Below are 19,158 nucleotides of genomic sequence, written 5' to 3'. Positions count from 1 at the left end.
TTTAGAGAGAGACAGACAGGGACACGTGAATGTGGGAGAGAAACATAGATGGTTGTCTCCCATAAACATCCCCACTGCTGATGGAACCTGAAACCCAGGTATATGCCCTGACCAACAATGAAATGTAACTTTTTTTGGTGTATGGGAGATGTTCCAGCCAACTTAGCAACCCCGCCAGGGCCATATATTTTATTTTAAAACCTAGAAGAGATTCATAGCTTTTACTAGACTCGGTCAAGTGGTACAAAATTGGTTAAGAACCCGTGAGCTAGAGGCTAATACATTTTAAGCTTCAAGGTCTCTCCCTGTTACAATGTCCCTCCTAGACTCTTCTCTTAAATTTGCATTCATCATTTCATATTATTTCTTTTTTAAAATATTTATTTATTTTTAGAGACGGGAAGGGAGGAAGAAACATCAATGTGTGGTTGCCTCTCATGCGCCCCCTACTGGGGACCTGGCCTGCAATCCAGGCATGTGCCCTGACTGGGAATTGAACCGGCTACCCTTTGGTTCCCAGGCCCGCACTCAGTCCACTGAGCCACACCAGCCAGGGCTATATTATTTTTCTTAAAGATACCAGCATTTGTGTAAGTTTCACACCTCATAATGCAAAACTTGGATCCACCAAGACATTTAGCTCGGTACTGGGCACCTAGATTTTCAATAATTACTTTTTGGTTGTTAAGGTCTGAGAAATTTAAATATTGCCCGAGCGTATCTGGAAATGCTGCGGATCACTGCTTGACCTTCTCCACTCTCTTAAGAGGGTGGGCTCTGGAGGGTGGGACATCGGAGGTTGGGATTGGGAGGGAAGGGCTGGCTCTACCGAAGTGAGATTGGAGGGCTGTGGGATGAAACAGGTTTGGACTAAGGCGAGGGCAGGGAACAAAACTAGTAGGGGATAGAAGGTGAGAAACAGGTTTGGAAATAACGGGAAATTAGTCTCCTTGGGGAATAAGCCCTTTTCCCAGCATGGAAAAAGCTTCATCAATGTATACATTTGCCCTACTTTATAAACATTAATTGGCTCCAAACCCTGCGGAAAAAAGTTCCTGCTCTATCATTTGTGTGTAACATAGCTTGTGAGTGTTCCCATTTGAATGATTTCTCTCGTGTTCTGAGCTGCTCCTAACGATGTGTGGAGGGGAGCCAGTGACACAGAGAGGCTGGTGTTCCGATCTTTCCAAGGGACTATTTTCCACTCCAAATTACCCGAACGACCAGCCAAATCATCCTAAGAGTCCAGACGTGACCGAGAGCGAGGCCCAACCGCGTGGCAGTGGGCGTGCCTGGGGCGAACACCGGCGGTGGAGGCGCTTTTAAGGGGTATTCGGGACGCTGCGGCACCGGCAAAGGGGTGGGAGGGCCGCGGCGGAGCACGACCAGCACGACCGTAGGGGGCGGGGTTCCGTAGGCGGCCACGCGGCGCGAGGCCTAAGCTTTCGACCTCGCGTCCGCCGCAGACAAGAAGGGTGGAGTCTCAGCCCCGCAAGGGCCCGGTGCCCCGCAGACTCGCCTCTACCCCAGGCTTCACCACAGACCCCTTTGTGTTCCTGCCCCCGCCCCGGAGGCAACACAGCCAGCGGCGCTGAGTTCCCTCATTGGCTCAGCCGATGGCTTTCTCCATTGGCTTCTGGTCGTCCAGCGTGGTGCTGCTTTTCTTGCTCCTATAGGTCGCATGAGCTGCCTGTCAGGCTATTGCGCGAGGTGATTGCCTGGCCGCTCGAAGTCCCTGGAAGCAGTTCCGGGAAACCCCGCGTGCTGCCGGGATCGCATCTCTGTCCATGACGGGGGGAGGGGGTGGCGCGCGCGCCATTTCTAGTCGTTTTCAAAGCGCCTCGCGCTGATTCTCACGGGCCTGGTCGCTGGCCCCTGCTCTTCCCTGGTGAGTCTCGCCCAGGCCCGTGGGGGGAGGGGCCGGGAGCCCCAATTTGACCCGACCCGGGCTCTATGTATGGTCCCCAGTTTGTTTTCGCGTCGAGGCCCCGGGGTGGGGGTGGGGATGGGCTGGGGGCGGCTGATGCTTCGTCCCGCCGCACAGTAGAGGGCCTAGCCCCGCTGAGGCGCTTCCTCACCCTTGCTCATTTTCCCCCGCCTCTCCACCCCCCGGCCCGCGATCCGGTCTTTCGGGCGCCCTATCCATGGCCTGCCGCTGTTGGCAGTGCTTTTCCCGCCTCCGTCCGCCGCTCCACGCGGCCGGCCCCAGCCGGCGGCCTCAGGCGCCTGCAGCCCCACCGCTTCCCACTGCCTGAGCCCCCTTTCCCGGCGTAGCCACGAGTGGGATGTGCTGATGGTCGGGACCGGCGTGAGGGGGTGGGGTGGGCAGAGGGCGGGATGCAAACCCCGGGTTATTTGAGCTGAGAGAAAACTTTTGTGGGGAGAAGAAGGATGGCCGATGTGTGTGGGAAGCCTCCCTCCCCTCCCCCATTCTGCATGCTCCGAGCCGAGATTTGAAGGAAAAAATGACTACTAGGGGCCATGAAACTTAGGCTTAAAGCGGCGCCCGAGACCCATAATTCTAAGAATGTCTTAGGCGCACTAAATTGGAAAGGCGATTTTTAAAATATGGTAGTGAGCGTATTGTCAACATTTAAAAAACTTACAGCCACGGGGTTCTTGGAAGGTTCAATCCTTTCACACTGCCTGTTTGAGATTTTTGCTGTCCTCAAGAAGCTGAATTTATGTCGCATGAGTCAGTCGTAGGTTAAGGGCTTGACACTCTTAAACCTTGAGATGACCGTTAGTTTTCTTGTTGGTTTTTTTACAACTCGTCTCTTAATGTGAATAATTTGCATAGATAATGTTTAGAAAGAGTCAGGGAGGGGTTACTCTGACTTCCAAATCTCTCAGCAGCCCTTTTAAGTCTTAATGAAATTTCTTTTTGCGAAAATACTTAGATCAAATGACTCCACGCACATTAGTATATTTGCTGCATCAGAAATATGGTTTGGCTGTGTGGCATTGTGTTGAATTGACACAAGAGTTTTAAGTCTCCTGTGACCTAAAAGTCTTTTTTTTTTTTTTTAAATGAGCACATTGTGTTTGGCCTAAAGAGACGTTTTTCCTTAATCTGAACGTTTTATTTTTCTAGAATCTAATTATTCTACATTTTTTGGTTAAAATTTACAACTTTTAAAAAAATTTAACCAATTTCCGAATCAACTTGCAGAGAGCCTTTGCAATAAAATAATCATAAATATTTCTATCTTGTCCTTAATATACAGCTTGTCTTTTTGCTTTACACATACTTTAAAAAACAAAACATAGCACCTTAACAGATGATCATTGAACTTTTCTGTTAAAAATTTGCTTTCTTTCTGTGACTAATAGTTATTTCCAGCTGCAATACTGAAAGGGTCTTGTGATACTGAGAACTTTTGAGTTCCGATGATCTTACTATGGTCGTATTTTGCGGTGGGGGGAGCATGGGAAAACAGATATATCAGGAGACTTTGGACTTTAGGATGCATCTTTATACAGATAGATTGTACTAATCAGTAAGCATAGTCATCTTACACAGTAAGTAGTTTTTTTGATCAGAAGTGTGCTAGTTATGAACGTTAACCAAAACATTTAAACAGATTGCCAGTTCATCAGAATTTGAAGCTTGCCTTGAGAAGCATTTATCAATCCAGAGTTTAACCACAGAGTCTGCGTCTGTATAGACATTAGTGGGCTGTGAAGTCTTAATAATTTGTAATCCTAAGAAATCATGATATTATCTCATTTCAGAGTAACCTTTTCTGCATTTTCCTCTCTTCCTACTCTCTATTATCTCCCTCTCAGTCTTCCTCCCTTTATCATTAACTCCAACTAAATATTAGTGGACTTCAAAATGAAAAGAAGTTGTTTTAAGTCAGAAAACTGCTCCTGGTGCATTTGCAGTGTTTGATAAGCAGTCTGGAGGTGTGGTTATCTTAATGGGTTTTAGTGCTTTTTAGGAAACTTGTATTTTCTTTATAGGTGACTAGGTATCTTGAGTTTCATCAAGAAAAGTAGGCTTTTTCTTGATCACCTTCATGTCCTTTTTTTCAGTATTTGTTGCAATGTCTTTATTCTGTTGCTTATTGTCTTCATCACATTGTAATTTCACCACAGACAAATGCACTTTAATTCTGTCTTTTGAGGAAGGATAGAGACTAGCCTTGTATGGTTTTACTATTTAATCTCTATTGAGGTAGTTGGTTCTTTTCAACATTACATACAGGTTGAACATACAGAATGATTCGGGTAGGTTAATCTGAGACAGCTGACCTGTTTATCCTAACTCAGTAATGTTTGTTGAAACTATTTGGAAGAAGTTAGGTGTCCATTCTTCATTGTTTTTTGGGGTTTTTTTTTTTCCAGCTTTATTTTACTGATGTAAAAATTCAATATGTACTCATGATTTTTTAAAAAATGAAACAACCTCAACTATAGCTCACTTTTTATTTTATGTGGACTTAAAACAACCTTTTAGCTTTTAAACTTAGTCATTTTTTCTTTTAAATCTGTGAATGGGAATAGCAAATTAATTTTAGAACAAAAAATAATGTCAAGTTGTGATTTTTTGTTTTGTGTGAGGTGGAGACAACCCAAATCACCAACCAGTGTGTTGAACTAGAGACAACAGGACATTTATTTTACACCTATCTTGGATTTTAAGCAGAGTTAGGAAAATTTGAATGTTCTTAAATCTTGATTAAGTGGACTGTGGGATCATTATGTTTTCAAACCGAACTTTTAAAAATTGTATAAGAATTGAGTGCTGAAGGGCTTTTTAGGATTTTCTGGTGAGTTGTTATGCTCGTCAGGACACAACAGCTGCTTTTGTTAATCAGCAGTTCTACCTTAACTAAATTCAAGCCTTTATTTAACCTAGTGTACATGAAGTTCCTTAAAGATCTAATGCTTCCATGTACATTTTTTGTGGTTTTACAGGATTGTTATTGCAATTTTAGGTCAGATACATCACAAAAGGCATAAAATAATGATAGAGGTTATTAGCAGCATGTATACAAATTAGTTCAGCTAAATCATGCATTGTCCTACAAACTAGTTATTTTTGGCTTAATGTAATATAGCTCCTGAATTTTTTCCAGCAGCATAATAAAATGGCTAATCAGGTGAATGGTAATGCGGTACAGTTAAAAGAAGAGGAAGAACCAATGGATACTTCCAGTGTAACTCACACAGAACACTACAAGACACTGATAGAGGCAGGCCTCCCACAGAAGGTGGCAGAAAGACTTGATGAAATATTTCAGACAGGTATAATATGCATTTCTTGTTTCTGACTGGTTATGAAAGTGAGGGCAAACCACTTTGAATTTTATAGATTTTTTAAAGGTTAAATAATACTTACTGTTTCTGATCTATGTAGAGCTGAATGTTTGTTACTTTCCCTTCATTGAGGGCATATTGGGTTTGACTTTGATATTCTTTTCTCATTATTTTGAAGCCTTCTTAGTGTTGAATACGCAGTCGTAGTTGTTTCAGAACAGTACATCAATTTGTCTTAGATTTACCACCAATTAAAATGTATGTTTCAGCATACCAAATTTTACTTTTTTTTTCCTTAATCTAAATCATCATTTTTCTTTTACTTTTCTACTTTTAGCTTCTTAAAGTGATTGTTAAATCAGCTTAGGTCTGATTAGGTGGCATAATAAGAGGACTGGTTAGACTGTATCATCTGAAATGATAATAAATGTCAGACTCCTTGAGAGTTTGTGCCTGTCTACTTTCTATTAGACAGAAATCCACATCTCTCAGTAATATGGAAGTGTTTGGTTTGTAACAGCTGCTTTTTTTTTTTTTTTTTAAATCTAGAAGTCCCATGTTTAAGTGCTTAAGCAAATTCGAACATCTTAATATGGTTGGTTGTAAGTGGTTTGAAGTTTTAAAGAGGGAGAGAAATATTTACCCTTAGGGAGTGTTGTTCATAAATAAATGTGTCCTCCCCCTTTGGGACAATGGATGGAAACTTTCTTCCTCAGTGTTTTGTGGGCCTGTCCAGATTTTGGGAGAGAGAATTGAATTGTTTCACAAATGTGTCTTAAGTACCATAGTAACATATACTGGGGTTTTTGTCCTTAAAATTTTTTTTACTATGGAAAACTCAGGATAATTTAAGATATTAAAGTGACGTGTAAAAATGACTCCTGAGTGATGGTCCCATTTGAAAATCAGTCCTCAGGAACTTTGACATTCTGCCGTAGAGAACTGGCAGTGATCTGCTTAGAGATGCTCTCTTGTAGAGTGTTTTGTTATTGATAAAAGGCTGATGGTTTAAGAGTAGGGTTGGATTGATAGAATGGATTGATGGGTGAGGTGTGGCTGTGGGTGGTGGTATGGAATACTCAAGTAAAGTAAGGAAACTCCAGTTATTTAGACATGCTCATTTTGAGCTTTTAAAAGAAATCATGACAACATTTTTAAAAGGTAACTTTGCAAGTGGCATTACATTTATTTAAAATATATTTACTGTATAGATTAAAGTTCTTTTTGACTTTACCAAAATGGAGTCACTTTTGATGTTAGTTCATATGGACTTGGGCGTTTTAATATGCTAAATATTTCCATTTTACATAGGATCAATTCTGAAATTTATTCCTTATACATATATATGGAGATAAATATAACACTTAACAGACTTAAGTAATTATATTTTAAACTTAGTAGATGTTCTGTGTGCAGTTAAATATACTACATATATGCATTGTATATTTTCTGTAGAGTTTAACTTGTGAGTCCATAGTAAAGTCCTTAATGTCATTTGAAAAAAATTGCTATTCTTGACAGTATTGCGAATTGCCACAGCATCTTTTAAATCTCAGCTTGACACTTCAGAAGAACAAAATATGACTTTCAGAATTGATTGATCAAGCTGCACTTGCATTTGTAGCAAATTTTAAAATTATGCCTTTCCACATTCTGACTGCAGCAAAGTAGATGCTTTGATAAACAAATGTGTTTCATGTTATCGTTGGTGCTAAGGAGGAAAAGCCATTGACACTTTTTGGAGAGCAGAAAGAATTAATTTAATAAAAATGGTTCTCTCATTTTTTCCCCCACCTCTTGTGTGGTTAGCAACAACTACAACAGTCCATATAATTTGAAGGTTGATCCTTGGGAAATACAGTGTGTTCTCACCACTCTTAACATGAATCAGAATTTGTTACATTTGATGCTTAATCTCTAGTACAGTGTGTACATCAGATTTAACTTCCAAGGCTTAAATCTTTTGAGTGGGAAATGGGGTTAGGATTTTTATTTTATTTTATTTTTTGTGGGATATGGGGATTGAAATTCATGTTTGTAGTTACTGACATTTTAGCTTTCATTTTCGTATTTGTACTCTTGATCTGTCTATATAGTAGTTGTATACCTGTCTGTATGCATATAGTTAAATGAAAATGTAGTTTATTAGTGATAGTACTGAATGTAACTGTTCTTGATTGAACATTGATAGCACAGTGTAGATTATCCCTTTTGTTGCAATAATGCTACTCCTTTTCAATTTCGTTTGTAGGATTGGTAGCTTATGTCGATCTTGATGAAAGAGCAATTGATGCTCTCAGGGAATTTAATGAAGAAGGAGCTCTGTCTGTACTACAACAGTTCAAGGAAAGTGACTTATCACATGTTCAGGTAAGGCCATTACTCAGAAACTTATTTGAACAACTAGTGACCTGAAATTATTTTACTATTATTTTTTTCCCTGTGGAGAAGTGGTATTTTTTGTTTGTGATTACCTCTACTTTTAAAAAATTAGTTTTAAGGAAAAAGAAGATTTGTTATGGCAGAATTTTCAGAAACACAAGTATAAAGAAAAGTCTCCCCTATTCCTTGTTTGCAGTAAGTTACTTTCAAAACTTAAAATCATCCCTGACCAATGTGGCTCAGTTGGTTGAGTGTCATCCTGCAAAATGAAAGTTTGCCAGTTCAATTCCTGGTCATGGCACATGCCTGGGTTACAGGTTAGGTCCCAGGACAGGGCATGTATAAGAGGCAACCGACAGATGTTTCTCTCTCACGTTGGAAGGTGTTTCCTTCCCTCCCTTTCCCCCTTCCTTTCCCTCTCTCTAAAAAAAGCTTTAAAAAAGAAAACTTAAAGTCAAAGTTTGCGAATTGTTACTAGTTACATGTTTAAATTACTCAGATTTTTGGATCATTTTATCCTGTCTGATCTTGAAGGGAAGCAATGTAGGTGGGAGAAATACTTTCGGAACTTGCGGCAAAGATAGTCCAGATGCATTTAAATATCAATAATGGAAGACTGTCTTGCTGCTTTCTGATCCAGTCTCTGGCCACATTGCCACTCAGCAAATACTTATTGAGTGAATAAATTAGTAAATATTTTGTTAAAATTCTGGTCTTCTGAAATTGAATTTAATTATGTATTTGACCCTTCACCTATTCCTGGTAATTCTTTTTCTTTCAATACCTTGCCTGTTTTAGAACAAAAGTGCATTTTTATGTGGAGTTATGAAGACCTACAGGCAAAGGGAGAAGCAGGGGAGCAAGGTGCAAGAGTCTACAAAGGGACCTGATGAAGCAAAGATCAAGGTAAAACTTGACTTGGTAGCGAAGTCGAATTTAATTATGAGATTAAATGTTTCTTATTTCCTAGAAACAGTTTTTACAGTTACACTTCTTAAAATTAGTGTTTAGAAATGAAATAATTTAGGGAAAATTAATTAGAAGAATTTTGGAGGGAAACATATAATTCTATATTTGGTGAAAAACCCCAAATGAGATGACCTCATTCCTTGTTCTTCAGGCTGTGAATGATAGGTATTTATTGATGTTTCTTATGATAGTTTTTTGAATTGATTCAGTCATGCCTCTGGTTCATTTTTTTTCTAAGCACTTTGGGTTTTTTTCTCTTGGTAAAAAGTTTTTATAACTGCTTTGCTTTTTTTGAATTTTCATTTACCTCAGTTTATTTATAAACTGAGAATAGTAATAGCGTCTACCTCATAGGAGTTGTGGAGATTAAAAGAATTAAGATATGGAAGTGCTTAACATAATACCTGGAATGTAGTAAAAACTGAGCCATTATTACTACTATTTAGATAAACTGCTCTGAAAGGTGCAAGTGAAAGACTTGTGAACCTAACTTCTTAGTTAAATAGACATTGATGCTTTACTGCAGTGACAGACTTTTTAATTTGAAATATTTATTTAATGTCGAAGTTGTACAGTTTTATGTAGGTATGAAATATAAACTAGTTTCTGTCCTATAGCTAGCTTACATAGAGCTCTTTTGTACCTTTTCCCCTTTCTGTAAAATGGCATAACTCCATTACATTTTTAAAAAAATTAAATGTGTGAAAATTCTATATGATGTAATGTATATATTTTTTTAACTTACTCCTGTTCATTGAATAGGCCTATATTACTTTCCTAAAGCTATTTGCTCTTGATAAAGTATATGTTATATATGTAATATGTGTATAGTACATTATACAAGTATCATGTAAATATGCAAATACATATTAATGTGTACTTTATATATTACATGTATTTCTGTGTTTAAAAGTAGAGCCCAAGGTAAAGGAATGGCGGGTCTAAGGTAATTCTGGTATCCCAGGGTTCTTCCAAAGATATTTTTGAAAACCACTGAACTTGGTGGCATCTAAAATCTCTTGTATCCCTGACATTGTATAACTTTAAAAACCTGAAGTGTCAAACTCCCCTTTCTAGGTAGATTACATTTCTTTTTTTCCTCATTGTGTCTTTGTTCTCTAGGCCTTTCATACAAGCACAAATCTTTAAGGGCAAAGACATGATCTTCTTTCCTGTGATTCCCCTTAATACCTAATACAATGTTGTGAAAAAGTTGGAAATTGGGAAATATGAGGTTTTGTTTGTTTTTTGAATCCTGAATATATCCATTTGGTAATTACCAAATATTTGAATCTGCTGTATGAGAAATTGTCTTTCTTTAAAAGCTTGTGGTACAACAGGAGTATAAAATGAAAGGATAAAATAAAACAAGTTAAATTATTTGAGTACAACAAAGAGTAGGAAGATGTGAGATAGTTAATGAAAGTAAATGAGGTAAGCTTTATGAGAGACAGGACTTTCGATTTTTTAATGATAGCAAACACTTTATTTGAAAAGAATCACTGATGGATGTAAGTATGGTGTATAAAGGGAACAAGAAAGAAAAAGGTCTGATTGAAGTAGAGGAGGCATAAAATGAGGAACTGTGGTACCTAAGTATGAATTGGTAGTCTCAGATCAGCTTGTGTTGAATTTTTAATAATTCATGCACCTATTTTCTGTTCTTGTAACAAAAAGTGGTATATTTTTAGAGACTTAATTTGTCTATAGCTTTCCCATTAAATGTATGGAAAGAAGTAAAATAAAGTGGGAACAACAAGCGTGAGAGGAACCAGTGTGAATGTTGATTTTTTTTTTTTTTAACCTAATTGTAAACTACATAGCCTAAGAGATTTGGGTGCCTTATGGAAAATATTAATATACTGATTTGTGTGTGATATTTAATATTCAAGTATAAACAGATGCATGATTATCTTTAGGCATTGCTTGAGAGGACTGGTTATACTCTGGATGTAACTACAGGACAGAGGAAGTATGGTGGTCCTCCGCCAGACAGTGTGTACTCCGGCACACAGCCTGGAATTGGAACAGAAGTAAGTGTTCTTCAGATGTTCACCAGAATCTTTCCAGTTTGTAGATTGTTCTATCTATTGTGTGATTAGGAAAAATACTTTATTCTTTTCTAAGTTTCAGTTTGTTTGTTTTTTTTTATATCCATCTGTATTTTGCTGCCTTATAAGCAAAGATAATCATGGGACTGGTAAATGCCCAAACACTTTGTAAAAGAATGTAGAATTCTTGGAACCGGTTGGTAAAACTATGCAACTAGCAACACACCGTTTTAGGTGGTTGAGATGAGGTTATTTATTTATTTATTTTAAAGATTTTACTTATTTATTTATAGAGAGAGGGGAAGGTAGGGAGAAAGAGAGGGAAAGAAACATTGATATGTGGTTGCCTCTTGCATGCCCCCAGCTGGGGACCTGGCCCACAACCCAGGCATGTGCCCTGACTGGGAATTGAACCAGCGACCCTTTGGTTCACAGGCCTGCACTCAGTCCACAGAGCCAGACAAGCTAGGGTGAGGTAAGTTTATTAAGGAGGAACAATTGCTATATTCCGCTTTTAATTTTGTTTCATGTCTGAGTTTGAACAATGCTTGTCCTTCCTCCCTGACCCTTCCCACCATCACAATGGAGAGATGTGTTGATGGGAGTGGGTTGCACAAGGGAAGAATGTGGAATAAGATACAAAGTTGAGTACATTTGGTTTATACTACAACAGAGAAGGAATTTGTCCTCTATCTGTGTCTTCATAAAGGTTTCTCCATATCCACTTATGCTAGACTATTCTTATCCCTTTAAAAGGAAAAAAAAAACTGTGTGCCAGAATGTATGCTGTGTTACAGCAGGAACCTTTTCTGATTTGGTGTTTCTACTGTTTACATTTAGTACCTAACATAATGCCAGGAACATAGTAGACAGAATATTTAATGAATGATTGGTTACAGTTTTTTTCTTTGGATACTAAAATCATGGCTTGTAACTTAAAATTTAAACTAGATTAAATAATAACTTTGTAGGATTTTCTTTAAAACAAAGTGATGGGGGTGGCTTCTTTAGGTGATGGTGTCAGGTGGTATTATATACCTCCTTAACATTACAATTCTAAGAAACTTTAAAACTTACCTCAAACTCCCATTTGAGTAATTTTAAGGGAAATAGTAATGTCTTACTAAAACTATTATAAATGACACTCTCCTATAAGTTAAAACTTAACTTTTTAGGTAGCCTAAAGCAAAAATTATTACTTCTAGTTTAGGAATTAACAAACACATCACCATTTAATGTAACTTTTTAGATCTATATTAGGACTAATTTTAGTTGTATTCTCAGTATATACAACAGAGCTTATTTGCATAGGTGTTTGTTTCCTAAACTACTTTTAAGCATTATTACAGTTAATACTCTATTTCTTTATATTTAGCATTATTAAAAGGAGCTGTGAGCATTTTTATTTTATTTATTTTAAAAAAGATTTTATTTATTTATTTTTAGGGAGAGGTAAAGAAACATCAGTGTGTGGTTGTCTCTTGTGCATTCCCAACTGGGGACCTGGCTCGCAGCTCAGGCACATGCGCTGACAGGGAATCGAACTGGTGACTCTTTGGTTCGCAGGCTGGCACTCAATGCACTGAGCCACGCCAGCAAGGGCAGCATTTTTATTTTTCATGATAACTCAGTCAGCTACATATGATTGTTTGGAGTCTCTTAAAGTACTAAATTATTTAATGTTAATAAAATTATTGTTAGAGTTGGAATTGGGATGCTAAGCCATCTACGTTCCTCATAGGAGCAAGTGTCTTCAAAACAATGTACAAGTGAATAATAATTTGGCTCTTCTTTCACTTTTGTTCTCCCTTTATCCCCCCGCTCCTGATTTAAACGGTACAGAAATAAATCTCAACTTTCTTCTTCTTTGAACTCCAGCATATGTATTTTTTTAATGGTTTTAAATTTTTTTCTTAGTATCGGGATTTTTTCCCCTACCTTAAACGCTCAGATAAAATGATTAAAATGGAACTGTTCCTTTGTCTTTGTTCTTGCGGTACCCTAGAACACCTCCAAGAGGGGAATACAGTTTGAAAAAGTCTATAATATATCATATAGCATGTGATACCCATGTTAGTATTTACCATTTATTACATTTATCTTTATTTTTTCAACTAGTTATAAAATCTTTAGGAATAAAAACTAAGTCTATATAATACTGTTATGTTCTTCAGAACTCAGTGCAGCATGGTGTAAATTTAATTGGTTGTCTAGATTTCATAATTGGTTAGAAATGAACTTTTTTAGCTCATTAGATTGGTTTCATTAATGGAGACTTGTTTTATCTTTGCTTTATATAGACAGGGAGTTTGCTAGTACTCTTAAGATTTCACTGGAAGCATTTGAATAATTTAATGGAAACTATTTTGAGTAGCAGGTTACAAACAAATAGTTGATATGATAATTGTAAGACATGTATCATTCTCTTATATTCCATTGCCTCTTTAGGAGAAAGATGCATTTTTCTGCATATTGCATATCATCACATACAGCAGATGTTGTTGTAGCAAAGTCCTTACATGAGATCACCAGCTTAAGCCACTCTTGTCAAAGAATTTGTTATAATGCGAGTAAAATCTGCAGTGTAAAGTTTTGGATTCCTCCTATAAACTTAAATTTCATAAGATTTGACCTATACTTGTAGAAAATTAAAGTTTTGGAAAGTTAGAAAAATAGGTGGTTTTTTTTTCTTTTTCAATTACAGTTGACAGTATTTTATGTTAGTTTCAGGTGTACAGCAAGAAAAATAAGCTTTTAATATATTGGGTGTCTAGTAGATTTAATAAATTGGTGTTAATTGGTGTCATTTTTGCTGTGGTTAGCTCTAGTGTTTTTTTGTACTTTTATGTTTCATTAGAGTCATTAAAACTTGTTAGCTCTTGTTAGTGACATGCGTCAGAAAAAAAACAAAAAACAAAAAAACAAAAAAACTTGTTAGCTCTTGCCCTGGCTGGGTAGCTCAATTGATTAGTGTTGTCTCTGATATGCCAAGGTTGTGGGTTTGATCCCTGGTCAGGGCACATACAGGAATCAGCCATTGAATACATAAGTAAGAGGGACAACAAATAGAAGTTCTTGGCCGTCGCTCCCCCCACCTCCCCCTTCCTCTCTAAAATCAACCTAAATTTTTTTTAAAAAATTGTAAGCTCTTAATTGAGGAAGTTGAAATTAGGGTCTGTGCCTGAGACTGACAACGTTAAAAACTTGAGTTATGTGAAGACTGTGATGTTTTATCTTTGGATAAAATCTGCTGTAAATTAACCCAATAAATGAGCACTCATTAACAGATGTTACTAAGCAAGAGAGAGAGAAAGAGAAACATTGGTGTGAGAGAAAGATTGATTGGTTGCATCCCATATGCACTGCAACTGGAGACCAAACCCGCAAGTGGACTTGGGTATATGCTCTGACCAGGAATAGAACTAACAACCTTTTTGTTGTACAAGGTGATGCTCCAACCCACTTAGCAACCCAGCCAGAGCTAATTTGTTTTTGAATACTGTTTAGTTTTAACCTTTTTAAGTTCTTTTAGTGTTCTTTAACTGATCTTGAAATGAGGTCATCTCTTATTTCTCAGATAAATCTGTATTTATGGCCTGTTTCTTTATGGACCCCAGAGATTTATAGTATTGGGTACTTTGTTGACCACAGATTCGTAGATGTTTCTTCTAAAATAAAGCAGTATTCTCTTGGAAAATACATAAGTTAGACTTGTAACATTCAAATGATAGAGTACGGTGAGCTCGTTCTTAATGAATACTTTCTGTAAAGTGTTTATTCAATCATTAAATTATTTTATTGAAAATACAGGTTTTTCACTTTAGGTATGCTTAATGAGGCAAACTTGTCTGTTTCTAACAGTATAGGCACATATGTTATATAAGCAGTAGCATAATCTGACATTTAGCTTCCTCACTTAGTTGTAAGATATATTCAGTATTTTCATAGTGCCACTGCATGTACTCATTCTTTGCTTTTCCATGTACTTGTAATGGGTAGGGAGAAAATATGGATGGTAAACAATGTAATTTTGAAGCACCGTTGCATAATGTTAATAGAAACAATATAAAGCTGAATTTACTTCCCAGAATGGTTTTAAAATATTCAAATACAGGTATTGAATATAAAAATACTTTAACCAAAGTAGGCAAGAGAGCCTAGTCACATTTAAAATGCATTTCAGCCCTGGCTGGTGTAGCTCAGTGGATTGAGCACCAGCCTGCAAACTGGAAGGTCACAGGTTCAATTCCTGGTCAGGGCACATACATGCCTGGGTTGTGGGCCAGGACCCCATTTGGAGGTGTATGAGAGACAACTGATCAATGTTTCTCTTGCACATGTTCCTATCTTTCTCACTCCCTTCTCTCTAAAAATAAATAAAATAAGTCAAAAAAATGCATTTCAAAATTAATATCAATTCTTGTATCAAAATGCAATGTCAAAATTAATATTTCCTATCTCAGGATACCTTTTATCAGTTAGCTTTTTTTTTTTCCCCCCAGTGCTATGCCCTATTAATGAATGTTTATAGAGTTGATAGTGCATGTTGATAGAGCTGAAGCTAGTGAGAAGTGGTCAGATTCTGGATATTTATTGATGGGTTGGATGTGGGAATATGAGAGAAAGGAGCCAAGGATGACTTCAAGGCTTCTGATCTGAGCACCTGAAAGGATGGAGTTGCCATTTACTGAAATAAGGAAAGCTGTATTGAAGAGCGAATTAGCAGGATTGAAAGATAGTAGTAGTGCAGTAGTATAATCAGTTGCTAATATGAATCTGGAGTTAGGGGAGAGTTTTGTCTGGAGATTGTAAATAATGGTAAGACAAAAGTATCTGTGTGGTATTTAAAAACCATGAGTTTGGATGCGGTCACCAAGGAAGTTTGTGTAGCCTAGAGAAAAGGTCTAAGATCTGATCCCTGAGCTGTTCAACATTCAGAGTTTGAGGAGATGAGGACGAACTAAAAAAGGGGACTGAGAAGAGCAAGCCAGTGAGGTAAGAGAAAAGCCAGGAGTGTGGTATCTCTGAAGTCAAGAAAATTTTCACAGGAGTGATGGCCAGTTATATCAAACTCGCCAAGTAAGGTGAGGACTGTGAATTCACATTTGATTGTGATTGACTTTGATAGGAATAGTGATGTAAGTCTAAGTCAGATTTAGAGAAGATTCAAGAGAGTAGGAGACTAGGGATTTGAGAGAGCGGGTAGATACTTTTTTTTTTCTTTTTTGAGCAATTTTTCTACAGAGGGTAACAGAAAAATGGGGAAATTAGCTGGAAGGCAATTAAGTCAAGATATACTTGAATTTTAGTCTAAATTTTAAGGGAGAGCCCTGGCTGGTGTGGCTTAGTGGATTAAGCACTGGCCTGTGAACCAAAGGGTCACAGGTTGGATTCCCAGTCAGGGCATAGGCCTGGGTTGTGGGCCAGGTCCCCCAGTAGAGGGCCAGGTCCCCCAGTAGAGGGGACGTGTGAGTGGCAACCACACATGGATGTTCCTCTCCCTCTCTTTCTTACTCCCTTCCCCCTCTCTAAAAATAAATAAAATATTTTTTAAAAAAATAAATTTTAAGGGAGAAATTATACTCGTATGCTGATGGAAATGATCCATATATGAAAGGGGAAATTGATAAAATTGTTACTGGTCCATGTGTCCTTGAGTAGGAAATAAGGGATGGGATCTAGTTAGTGTGGAAGTTAACAGTATAAGGTAGATGCTCATTCATACGTTCATTCAAAGATGAGCAACTGCTGTGTCCAACGATGGGAATGAAGAACAAGTTATAAGCTCTCCACTGATATGCAAATTGAACCCTCTTGCTGTGTTGTTCCCAGATGATGATATTGAGGCTCACTGATTAAGAAACTTGCTCAAAGTAATGAAAATGTAGGTTTCGAAATCCATGTAATTTGAAACTCACTGTTTCTCACATGTTTTATCCCTTCATAGCTTCACCTTAAAATGCCGAGCCACATCATCCCTTGCTGAGGTTGCTCTGTTAACTTGGCTAGTCAACTGTTTCTCTGTACAATCCATTTGGTACCCAGTTACCAGAATATTCCTTTTAGAACATAAGTCAGACTTAGTCACTTGTCTACTCAAAGCACTCTGATATGTTTCCAACATATTTGGAATAAAACTCAAACTCTTAATCATGGTTTAACTTAATTTGGATCCTGTTCTTTCTCAATACTTCCTGTCTCCTGTGTGGACATTGTATTCCAGTCACTGGCCTATTTGCTGTTCTTCAACTCTGGCAGTTGTACTGCCATCTTTTTGTACTTGTTCCCTCACTTTGGAATGCCCTTTCCTCAGATTTTTTTACTTGATTTTCTCTCTTAGGTCTGTTCAAATTTAACCATCTTAGGGAGACCCTCCTAATTAAAATAGTCTCTTCCTCATCATTTTTACCCCCCCTTTTTTTGCTTTTATTTTTGTTAGCTTTTCACACCTCCTACAATCATATTGTTTATATTTTTACTTTTGTCTCTGTCAGTAATATAAGGAACACCAATGCCTAGACCTTTTTTCACTGTATCTCTAGAACTTAGAAAAATACATGGCGCATCAGTCCAAGGTGTATGCATTTCCATGTCTCATGACAGGTTTGTCTCATTAGAGGAAGCCAGTTATCTGTATAGACTAGGCATGCATTAGAGCAACTTTAAACTGGTAGTTAAAAACATTAATTGGATATGAATGGGAATGGGATTCAAAGTATTTAAGATTTTTTTGTTTATGGGAGTGGTATTTCCTCAGTGAATTGTTGGGAGGGGCAACAGAAATTACGTTTTTCCGAGAGAAATGGTGAAAAATCAAAGGATTGGTTGACAAGGGTGGGTTTCGGTCATTTTGATTTTTGGACAAAGGAAACATTTTTTACAAATGTATTACATCTTTATTGTAGAATATGTAGAAAATATAAGGAAAAAATAAAATTAGAACAGATTTTTCATGTATTGATAACTACTATTAGTATTATTCTGATAGTCATCTTTATTTATACATACATCTATATTCAAAAACAGAAGTTGGCACTGCTAGACTTCTTGATGATTTAAGGTAAAATCAGAACAATCAAGAGGACTTCTTTTTTTTAATTCTTACCTGAGGACATTTTTTTCATTGTTCTTTGTTTTTAGAGGGAGGGGGAGAGAAAAACATCAGTCGGTTACCTTTGCATACGTGCCTCAATCCAGGATCTAACCTGCAGTCTGAGTATGTGTCTGATTGGGAATCAAACCTGTGACGGTTTGGTCTACAGGACGATGTTCCAACCAACTGAGCCATATGGGCCAGGACAAGAGGACATGTTTAGGACTAGGTAGTTGGAGCCCTGGCTGGCATGGCTCAGTGGATTGATGGCCTGCGAACCAAAGAGTCGCCAGTTCAATTCCCAGTCAGGGCACGTGCCTGGGTTGCAGGCCTGGTCCCCAGTAGGAGGTGCACGAGTGGCAACCACATATTGATGTTACTCTCCCCCACTTTCTCACTCCCTTCCCCTCTGTCTAAAAATTAAAAAAATCTTTAAAAAAAAAAAACCAACTAAGCAGTTGGAGATACAGAATTAGGTTTGGGATGAGGATCTGGGAGATAACTGTAGAGTTGTAGGTTTGGGGCGGGGTGGATATTATATGTAAAGAGAATACAGTGAAGAATGTAGGGCCATAATTTTGAGAAACATGCAGACTATTACCAGGTGGATAGAAGAATCAGCACAGAAAGGGTAGAAAAATAATTAAAGATAAGTCCAGGTTACTGGAGGATTCTGAAGACTTAAGCCGGTTTTCAGGAGGTTGCATCACCAGTGTCCATGCTTGTTGAAAAGCCCAGGGTGATGAGACTGAGGAAAGAACATTTTGGCATTAGAAGTTTGTTAGTGACATTTGGGCATACAGTTTAGTGTTAGAGGAAGAGGTCAATTTTAGAGAGAGTATGGGTGCCAAGTGCTTTTCAGAGGGTTTTCATTAGAAGGATGGTTTTGTAGGGATACCATTCAGATGCCTTTAATGTCTTATTTTTACTTCTCTGTAGTTGCACAGTACTAAGCATATAGTAGATGGGTTGAAAACTTTACAAGTAAAATAAAACATGAGGTATATGTTCAAAGCATATACTGTATTTAGCCATGTATAATGTGCACTTTTTTGCCCAAGTTTTTGAGGAAAAAATAAGGATTACAAGCCATGGGTATGACAATGGGTAGAATAGTCCCGTATATAATGGGCACAAAAATGTGGGCGCATATTATACATGACAAACTACGGTAAATGTGAAAGGAAAGATATATAAGCTAAAGTGAAGGATTTCTGTTTGTTTGTACTTTGTTTTGTTGTGGGAAATTTAGCATATTTGAAGACAAGAAAGAACCAGTTGACAGGAAAGGATGTACTGAGCAAAATAGGAGAGTTTAAGAAATAAAGTTTTGTAGTTATTTCCAGACGAAGGTGGTGGGAAAATGTGCTTATTTATTAGTGTTAAGAAGTTATCCTT

The 19,158-nt window shown here is 37.6% G+C and overlaps 1 protein-coding gene across 4 annotated transcripts in view; it reads left to right on the top strand.

The window, feature by feature from the left end:
- The first annotated feature begins 1,765 nt into the window (after nucleotides 1-1,765).
- HNRNPR (heterogeneous nuclear ribonucleoprotein R) overlaps nucleotides 1,766-19,158 on the top strand; it is a 32,377-nt gene continuing 14,984 nt past the window's right edge. For 2 of the 4 annotated variants that reach the window (XM_054571707.1, XM_054571705.1), the window contains exons 1-5: nucleotides 1,766-1,888; nucleotides 5,088-5,253; nucleotides 7,517-7,635; nucleotides 8,446-8,553; nucleotides 10,536-10,649. In XM_054571707.1, the coding sequence (XP_054427682.1) occupies nucleotides 5,097-5,253; nucleotides 7,517-7,635; nucleotides 8,446-8,553; nucleotides 10,536-10,649 (498 nt within the window). In that variant the 5' untranslated portion in view covers nucleotides 1,766-1,888; nucleotides 5,088-5,096. Of the gene's footprint in view, nucleotides 1,889-5,084; nucleotides 5,254-7,516; nucleotides 7,636-8,445; nucleotides 8,554-10,535; nucleotides 10,650-19,158 lie in introns of all 4 variants that reach the window. The other 2 variants (XM_054571706.1, XM_054571708.1) reach the window with 2 other exon arrangements.

Source organism: Pteronotus mesoamericanus, unplaced genomic scaffold (assembly GCF_021234165.1).
Source record: "Pteronotus mesoamericanus isolate MK-2021 breed Mesoamerican mustached bat unplaced genomic scaffold, CSHL_Meso_final contig_221, whole genome shotgun sequence".
NCBI lineage: Eukaryota > Metazoa > Chordata > Mammalia > Chiroptera > Mormoopidae > Pteronotus > Pteronotus mesoamericanus.
The sequence above is the reverse complement of the archived record's forward strand: the minus strand, read 5'-3'. Positions and strand labels throughout refer to the sequence as shown.